The sequence below is a fragment of the Leishmania mexicana genome, chromosome 30, assembly GCF_000234665.1.
Source record: "Leishmania mexicana MHOM/GT/2001/U1103 complete genome, chromosome 30".
NCBI lineage: Eukaryota > Euglenozoa > Kinetoplastea > Trypanosomatida > Trypanosomatidae > Leishmania > Leishmania mexicana.
The window spans coordinates 732,444-742,290 of record NC_018334.1 but is presented as its reverse complement, the minus strand read 5'-3'; the positions used below and the strand labels follow the sequence as shown (position 1 = coordinate 742,290).

The following is a 9,847-nucleotide window of genomic DNA, read 5'->3' as shown; positions in this document are numbered from 1 at the left end:
TGGGTGATTCTGCGCACACATACTCGAACTTTAACACCCCCACCACCACGCGGACGCAACCCCCCATCCTGCATAACGGCAAGCGGAGGAGAGAGTGTGTGTTTGTGTGTGTGAATGGTGACGGGAGGGTGTCACCAACACAGACACGAATCTTGTGACACACATACACTCGTCTTCTTATAGGGTCATCGCATCCGCGCTGAGAATCGGAGCGACGACGACGATACGGCGTAGAGGGTACGGGCGCGGTGGCACGCCTATGGAGATCTCTTTTTTTCGTCTGTTGCGCTTTTCTTTCGCGGCTACCCCACCCTCGTAGCGGAATCGAACTTCATAGGAATGTTGCAGAGCGGTGCCTTGTGCAAGGCACTGTCGTCCCCGGTAAGCCACCCTGAAGCATCTGAAAAGGCGCCTTCTCGCGGTAGCGCTGTCGACCACTCCGTACCTGCCAGTGCGCCTGTCTTCATCGACGCCTTTGAAGGCTTGACGACTGCAAAACCCTCGCCACATCGGGAGGCCCATATCAGTAGTAGCAAGAGTCCCAACGAACTTGAACGCAGTAGGGGATGCTACCAAGGTACTCCACCGTGTGAGCAGGTTTTTTCCACGCCGCCAGTGCGTGAGACGGTCATTAGTGAGGCGGAGGAGCTCTCTCTCTTGCATGCACGGCGCGTCTGCCGCTCTGATGAGCAGCTGGGGACCACGCAGGCAGCCTGCGCATGGAGGCCTGCGTCGCCTGAATTCACGGACCCCGTCCCCTTCCTCACCGCCCAGTCACCACTGGAGCCGCTATGCTCGAGCGAGCCCGCTGCTGCTGGACTCTTGTCACTAAACGCCACTCGAAGAGAGTCTCCTCGAGCTGCCACCACCGACGCTGCCGGTGTTCCCGCGACTTCAGGTGATCCGTCAAATATTACGATGGAAACCGTGCCATCACTCACACTCCACAGCGATAGCAACACTGACCGCGCGCTGCACTCGCGCACCAGCTCACTACTATATTACAGTCCGCATATCCACTATGACGGCAACAGCGAGAGGCTCGAGACGGACGCTGCACTGCATAGCAGTCGCGCGGCGATCTCGTCCTCTATTTCATGCTTTCGCGCGTCCTCCATGGTAACGCCACGTGGGCTGCCATCGTACCCGCTTAGCTCTAGCGCCAGACAATCCATGGGGCTGAAGAAGCCGCAGGCAGAGTCCCCCCGCGGTGAAGGCAGTCGAAGCTCGTCATCTACTGGCACGTATGGCGGGGCTGCTTGTATCATCTCTGACGCACTCGCGCTCACCCCGGAAACACCTGATCACCTTCTGCTGCGTGCATTGGCCAGTGAGGAGGGTGCTTACGCGCCACCGCCTAGCACCCTCACCACAACGCAGTGCACTATCCCATCAATCACAGCAACCCAAGCGGGGAGGCAAAACGTGAGCACTAGGAGCGGCTTTGTGTCAGGTATGCCGTCGATTCGCCTCCCCATTGCTTATTCTATCCCCATTAGCGACTCGGAACGTAGCTTCGCCAGCATCCCTGCTCTCGGGTATGGGCCACGCAGTACGCCCAACGCCTGCTCCTTTACCTCTGCTCGTTCGGGCCGCTCCGCGCGATCGGGGCGTCACTCTAACCGCTGCACCTCAGCGTTCCGCAACGGCGCACCTACTCTGAAGGAGCTCTTTCCTACTCTGCCCGATGAACTCTACCTCACGCGCGATCGGCTGTGCATCTCGCAGAATAGCAAGCGGCGACTCGGGTCTGGCGCCTACGGGATTGTTCAGCAGGCAGAGCTCTACCCGCCGGGTGTCGAAGCACCGCGCATATTCACACCGACGTCGGAAAGTGCCACGAGCACGTCGATCCCCAGCACGCCGTGCTTCTCGCCAGGCAACGGACGCGTCTCCATTCATAGCTTCTCATCCATCGCCGCTGCTGTTGGAAGCAATGAGAACGTGGCTGGTGTCAGCAACGGTGGCCACTGTGGAGCTGAGCAGACGGGTAGACCCGCAGCTATGGCACTGGTTGCCCAAACAAGCGGCAACATCCACCTTCGGCCAGTGTCCACGTTAAGCAGCGACAGCGTCACCGCGTCGGCGCTGCCACTGCACCAGCAACCGTATAATGGGCAGACCGCGTCGTTCTACAACGGTGTTGATAACATGGTGCGGTGGAGCAGCGCTGTGGAGTCCGTGAAGGGCCGGCCTTGGGGACATGCGCTGAGCTTAAACGATGATGCGACGCCGAGCATGGCTACGGCGCAGGGCACCGTGCTGTCGCCGACGTCGTGTTCACATGAGACACCGGTGTTCGATGCAGTGAGCACTGCTTCGTCCGAGGGCCAGCACAGCGTCTCACAGCCTCCTTCCCTGGGGAGCTCTCTGCACCACAAAACCACGACGGTGACCCCAATGGACTTCAACTGCCAGACGCAGAACGACCTTCGACTACCGACGGTGTTAGGGCTACGCTTGGGTCACAGTCCTGACTTGCGTGTGAGCCCGCGGACGTCGCTGCCTGCCTCCTCAGGTCACCTCAGCGGTCGCGACTGCGGCGCCGCCACAGCAGTGGTCGACGCAGGCGGGAGCACGGTGCGCACAGGCGTATGCGAGGAGGGGCGTGACTGCCTCGCTAGCATTGTCGAGTCTGTGCGTTCATCCAGGGACGAGGGGGAGGCAGTCGACGGAGAGACCGAGCCGGGGACACAACACTCCGTCACCTCCCGAACTGGCAGGGACACTTTTGCGTTGCCGCACTCGCCGGTGGCGGGAGGCCGTGGCTACCGCAGCAGCATGCGTGTATGGCGTCGCGTCGCATGCGAGCGTGGGGATGAGAGTGAGGGATCGGGGGTGCGCACGTACCCCTCTTGTACCTTTCCAACCACCCGGGAGGGCTCCATGGGCACCTCATCGGCCGCCGCTGTAGAGGGAAAGCTAGCGTCCTACTGCGAGATGGTGGTGCCACCAGCCACTGCGGATCCATATCTGCACTGTTTTCTGTCGCGAACCGCCGATCTTGTCTCCTCCAAGTTTGTTGACGAGATCGCGACTGTTGATCACACGGCGCGGGAAGCAGCAGTGGTGGGAGCCGACCCAAACGACGGGGCGCAGGCGGGGGGTTATGGCTGTCTGCCAAGCGTACTGCCCCGTGCACTTGAGGAGGGGGATGAAGGGAGGGAGGATGAGCCTGCGGCGATGACGAGTGCGGCACCGAAGAGCGGAGGTCCCGAGGCGCGGCGGCAAAGAGTGCAAGAGAGTCTGGAGATGAGCAGATCCTCCTTCCTGGTGAGCATTAACTACGGTGAGGACGAGCTCACGTACAGCGACGCAGGCGATGAGACGCTGACGCTGACGACGCAGCAGGTGATTGAGGGGGCGATACGTGAGGCCCGAGAACACCAGCACACAATGGATCAGACGTCGGAGGAGATGGAGAAGGCACCGGGGGAAGGGCTTCTCCTTAGACGAAAGGGGGATGGCATCGGTTCTGCAGGGTCGGAAGCGCAGAGTGAAACGCGGCCCGATTCTGAGGCGGCAACCACCACTTCCACCGATGTCGTGGTGGCGGCAGCAGCAGGAGGGGAGGCGGAGCGGATAGTGCAGCGCTTTACGCACCTTAGGACAGGTATCTCAACGCCAGCCTCCACCGCGATGGCAAAAGGCGCAAACGCCGGGTTTTTCGGCCCTCGCCCACACGTGAGAGGCGGTGTCGGTGCCAATGAGATCCTTGGAGAGCATGTGACCTCCAGCAGCACCTCCAACTCATGGACTCCAAGCGGTACGCGTGCCACCGGCACTTCCGCCGCCGCGTCGGCGATGCCCGCAACATCCACAACGAGGCCCGGCAACCTTGGTGGCGCGCTTGTGTCGGGCGGCACCAACACGGTGCAATCATCCTTGGACTTTCCTCGTACTCCGGCCGTTCACCATGATACGAACCTCTCGATCGTCTCCGACACACTTTCCAGCGGCGCGGTGCCGTTCCGCTCGGTCGCCACCAAGGTGATCGAGAAGATGGATCTCACCCACAATGCCATGAAGCTGAACGCATTCCACAACGAGCTGCGCATGGCAAGTCGGCTCCGCCATCCGTGTCTGGTGAACATGTTGGGCGTTGCCGAAGATGCGAAGCACTTCTACCTTGTCATGGACCTCGCGGAGAAAGGCAACTTAGCACAGTACCAGGAGCGGTTTGGGGTGGGGGCCACACGCGAGATGGCGCCGCAATTCACGGCAGACGTTGTACTTGCCCTTGAGTACCTTCGCGACGGGTCTCAGCACTCTTACTGGGTGACGCCGCCCCCCGAAAGCACAGATGACAGCTTGCTGCAGGACCACAGGCACTGCACATCCCGGATGCTTGAGATGCAAAGGGTTGCAGACGCGGGGAGCGCCATGGAACCGCGCGGCTTGCCCGGCTGCACATCCACCCACTCCCTGCGTCAGCCCACCGAAGGCGCCTCAGCGGCAGCAGTGTCGAAGCGACTGTCGTTGAGTTCTCCGATCATTCCTACTCTGCCGTCACAGCATAGCGGTGCGACCGATGTCACTGACAGTGTTGAGGCGGATATGTGTAGTCGCGCCCTAGCCGTGGGGCTGGTTCCGCGAGAGTCGATGTCTGAGCCGTCGGAGTTGCCTTCGCGCACCTCTCCCACAGTTTTCGGACATGAACCCCCTGTGCCTGGTTACACCGCCACTCTCTCACGGCAGCAGGGGGACAACGGCAGGTCCCTCGCGCAGCAGGACAGCATCATCGTGCACCGCGACCTCAAGCCTGAAAACCTGCTGCTCACCTGGGACTTTCACGTGAAGCTGGCCGACTTTGGCGATGCGTGTTTCTACGGCGACGACGAGGCGAACAACTTTGGTGGGACACCATCCTACATCTCGCCGGAGGTGTTCGCGCGCTGTAAGGCGAGCCCGTACAGCGACTTGTGGGCCCTGGGTTGTGTGCTGTACGAGCTCCTGGTTGGCGAGCGGCTCCTCTCCGGCTCGCTGGTCGAAGTTGGGACTGCTGTGCAGAAGTTCAGGCCCGAGGCGTTGATTTTTCCTGACACGCTGACGTCCACGACGGCAGATTCGTCAACTGCGAAGGAGAATGGCGCGCGGGAAAGATGCAGCGGGGGTGGTGCTGGTATCTCGGACGCTGCAAAGGACTTGGTCAGGCAGCTCCTTCAGCCGGTGCCTGAGGAGCGCCTCGGCTCGGTGGAGCGCGGCGGCTTCGACGCCCTCAAGACACACCCCTTCTTTTCGGACATAAGTTGGGACAAGGTGCTGCAGACGACGAACATGACGGCCACTAACACCAACTACTCAGCACAACTGGCCGAGTACCTTGAGCCGACGGAGGCGGTGGTGTACTGCTCCCCGGTGAAGCTGCTGCCGACTCTGGAGGGGAGTAGCTCCAAGGAGCATTTGGGCAGCAAGGATGGCAGCACCGACTCTCGGAGTACGCAGATCGCGCTGGTGATGGTGCTCACCGATGCACCTCGGCTGCTGCTCGTGAACCTTGACCTGAACATGGTGCAATTCGAGATTCCATGGTCGACGGAGCTACGCGTCGGTGTTCTACGCACCGAGCGCTTCACCATCACTGTCCCCGTCAGCGACGTTCTTAGGTCTCCCTCGACGCCTTTTCCAGAATCACCGCTGCCGCCGCCGACGACGGCAGAGACGAGCCCGATGCGCTCGAGCAGCAACGTCAGCGCAGCTACGGCTAACACGATCACCTACACCTTTTCCGATTGCACCCGGCGTGCCGACTTATGGGGTGTTAAGATCCATCACCTGCAGTCGATGTGTTCCACGAAGCTGGAGTCGGGTGGCACGGTTGGGAAGAGCCTGCCACGTCTCTACTTCACCCCAGTGGTCCCCACGGCTGGCGGGGCATTCCATTTGCCGCGGTCTGGGGCCTCCTCTGAGCAGCTGCAGCACCAAAAGCGCCGTAACACCCCCACTCTCTCTCCAGGTGCAGGCAGACGCTTCCTGCAATGGCCGCGCACAACCTCTCGCACCATACGCACTGGGAGTCTTGTCAGCTTGACAATTTCGAGCAACGAGCCCAGCGTTGGTGCGCCGCGCGACGTGCAGGCCACTGCAGCGACGGGCACCTGCGCAGCTCTGAGCAGCGATGCGTGCGATGGTACATTGTCGACGCGCATCACGCCGGTGACACGCACACGTGCCACTTCCTTCTCCCGCCGTGCTTCTGCCTCGCAGTCGTCTGTCTTCACCGTGAGCAGCGCTGCTGCAGCGACACCAGGGACCTCATCAGTCATGCTGCACTCATCTAATCTGCTACACCCACCGTCGTTCACAGGAGCGGCGCTCCCGTCTCTTCATCGCCGCTCCGCTACCGTGACCGTGACGACTGCATCCCCAAACACAGGCGACTCACCAGGTGGCTCTCTGAATACCTGGAAGGCGAATGTGGGCAACGGCGAGAGCGTCAGTAGCCTCAAGTCCCCGCTCGAATTCGACTGCACGCAAAGTGTCGCATGTGCGCGACTTGCTGTCCCTCCTCCAGTGTGCAGTACCGCCAGCACCTCCGCCAACACCCCTGGAGTCTCTCCTACCAGCACAAGCGCCATTCCTATTCGTAGTGAGGACCCACCGCAGTGCGGTGGCAATGTGAGCGAGGCGCGCTGGAATGGGTACTTTCTGACGCCCGCCACATCGATGTGCGCTTCGACGGGGGCCTTGCATCCCTTGAGCGCATCAGCTGCGGCGACTTATACGTCCGGCTCGGTGCCGGAGAGTGCGCTGGGGTGCAGCGACAGCGTTGGCAACGTCACGCCACACCTGGCGTTCTGCAGCGGGCCCGGATGTGGGGGTGAAGGCCTTCTGGCCAACAGCTTAGAAGGTACCCACGAGGCGCTGAGCCAAGGCGAAGGCACGCCGGGCCCTTGGAACACACCGACGCAGACTGATAGCGTCGCAGGCACCCCAGGCGTCTTGCGGTTGCCGAGTGTTTGCCGAGACAACGAAGGAGGAGGCGCAGTTGGAGGCAGCACGCCTATCGTTCCGTTAGCGGAGATGACATCACCTGCGGCAGGTGCGGCCACTAAATTGCTGATCAAGAGGTCACAGTCGCGTCAGCAGTATCAGGGGGCGTAGAGGATGACGAGCAAGCCATATTCAGTCGCAGCAACATCATCGACAGCAGATTCAGGACTGGAAAAGGACTAGCCTCTCCGATGTTTGTGTCTTTTCTGTTGCGTTGGTGAGGAAAGCGTTGGGGTGCACGTCGGTGTTGCTTTCTCTCTTACCTTTTCTTCCACCTCTGTGAAGACAGCGAAGATGCGAGGAGGTGTCCCACCACGTCTGTCTACGTCTCGGTGGGTGGATGGGAGGGGCAGCAACGGTTGTTCATGGAAGAATGGATGTGAGGGCGGTAGGGTGCAGAGAGAGTTCGGCACAGAGGCCGTACACCGGAGTAGAAGGGGACTCTCCCCCCTTCTCTCCTCTCTTCTTCGCCTCGAACCGCGCACTCTTCAAAGATCCGCAGCATCGAAGCGAGACGGACGCATGCACATACGTACACAACTCCCTTCAGCCACTTTAAGCACACGCGTGGACGTGTTCCCCCTCTCTCGTGCTCGCCCCCTCGCACCACGTGTGCCTGTCTTCCTGCCCCCCGCCCCACTCTCTCGCTTTCTTTTCCTTTGCGCGTGCACCAGCACTGTACATGTACGTGTCTTTCTTTTTCTCTCCATCTTTTTCTTGTCACCCAAACGCACCCGTCTTTGGTGACTGGGGAGGGCGGAAGGCGTGCAAGCGTACACAGGGGCGGAAAGGGAGAGCAGAGATGGTACTTACTTTTGTAAGGACATAGGCACACACACACACACACATGGCGCCAAGCCTGCTGTGTTGTCTCTGCACGTTTCAAAGGAGAACGTGTGTGTGTGTGTGTGCATCCGTCACCTCCTCTCTTTCTCTTGGCTATGTGCCGATGTGAAGGCGTCGTAACGCGTTGTCTCTCGTGCACATGTTTCGTGCGCTGCGCTGCATCGATACTCCTTTCCATCTGTCCACGCTGCTCGCCATGCTGCATCTCGTCATTCCCCTTTCAACGTCCATGCAAACAACAACAAAAGGAGGCAGAAGAGGCCCAAACAGGCAAAAAAGGGGGAAAAACAGTGAGAGAAGCACGCGATCTCCTTTCGCACTGCCTCTTGTTTTTTTATTATTTGTATTGATGTGTGTGTTGTGTGTTGTGTGTTGTCTGTACTTGTAACGGGTGTGAGCGACCTCGTCTCTTCTCTCCTTCCAGACCTGAGTCCATTCTCTGGCCTGTGCGTGCGCTTCTCTGCTCTTTTTGCCTCGCCGCGTTCTCGTTGACTTTTTCTGCGCGAGTTTTCCTTTTTCTTTTTTTTCTCTCTCTTGCGTGTGCGTGTGCGCTTCCTGTCGACGTCTTTTGCGCCGCTTTTTTGTTTTTTCGGTGCACCTCTGCAGCACTGCTGGCTGCTGCGTGTGTGCATCGCCCCACCCCCTTCTCGTTCTCTCTCTCTCTGTGTGTGTGTGTGTGTGTGTGTGTCTCCTTCCCTAACAAGGGTGAGTTGCTCTTCTTCGGGTTGGTGTGTGTGTGTCTGTGTCTGTGTGTGGCCTTTTTCTCCTCATCTTTTGTCTGTACGATTTTTTTTTTTCGTTGTGGTTGTCGCCCACTGCGACTGGCTCTGATGATGGCGCATGCCATAGACCCCGTTATCTGCCTCGGCTCCCCCCCGTTTTCATTCCTCTCGGACTTCAATAAAAAGGTCCCCCACACTGGCTTTGCTTTCTTTCGGACGTTCTTGTTCGTCTTCCCGTACTTCGCCTGACTCTGCGCTACTTCTCCTTTTTCTTTTTTTGGTTGTTCTGGTTGTGCTCCCCTCTCTCTTTCTCTTGCTTTGCTGCCGTCTTGTCTCTGCAGGAGCGGCGCGTGTGCAGCTCAGGCAGCGCAACGACTTTCCGAATGGGTTCGTTCGCGTGTCGGTGCGCCTGCTCTCACGCGCTCAGGTCTGACCTCCCTCTCTGTGTTTCAGCGCATTCGGTTCTGTGAGTCGCACCAGCGATCAACCTTTTTTTTCTTCACCCAACACCCATGTATCTCCCCCTCTCTCTCTTACTCCTTATCTCGTCCTTCTGGGGTACTGCTGGTGTGTCCGCACACTCGTGAATCGGAAGGCCCACGCAAGACACGTACACACAGACACACACACACACACACACACAGAAAATATAATAATGTTGAGACCATGTCGGTGGTGGATGGCTCGATGCTGTGCCGGTGTCTCTCTCTCTCTCTCTGTGGGGGGCTTTCGTGTCATGTTGAACCATATCGTCGCTTGCCTTTTGTTGTTTTTTGTTGTTCGCCCGCGATTCGCTTTCCATGCATGCATACGTGCCGTATATATATATATAGTTATATATTTATATATGTACCACAACAGCAAAACGAAAGAGCAATAGAGGCAGACGCACGAACACACGTACGTCTATCTGTGCAGGCAGATGTATGGAACTGCTGGCAGGTTAGAGGGCGGGGGGGGAGAGAGAGATGGACCGCTACAGCTGTGAGAGAGATCTCACATTCACCCCGCGAATACCCGTCTCCACGACAACAATGACGTAAAAAAACAAAGCGATGACGATATCGGATCCCTTCTTTTATCCCAGAGTGCTGCCCACATTTACCCCCTTTTACATCTGAGCGCTCTTCCCTCCCTCCCCCTTCTTTTTTTGTTTAAATGATGATCTCTATGCGTGTGTGTGTGTCTTCTCCTTGTTTGGCTGGTGCTGCTGTCGATTCGGAGGTGCGTGCTCCGTCTCCCGTGTGTTCTTGTTGTTTCTGCTTTCACCTTCCTCCCTTTTGTGG

General features: G+C 58.8%; 1 protein-coding gene across 1 annotated transcript; it reads left to right on the top strand.

The window, feature by feature from the left end:
- Positions 1-339: 339 nt before the first annotated feature.
- Positions 340-7,104, top strand: LMXM_30_1530 (putative protein kinase; the record flags this gene model as incomplete). Its single annotated transcript, XM_003877624.1, has 1 exon — positions 340-7,104. One exon carries the CDS (start codon positions 340-342, stop codon positions 7,102-7,104), a length of 6,765 nt encoding a protein of 2,254 aa, XP_003877673.1.
- Between the last annotated feature and the right edge of the window lie 2,743 nt (positions 7,105-9,847).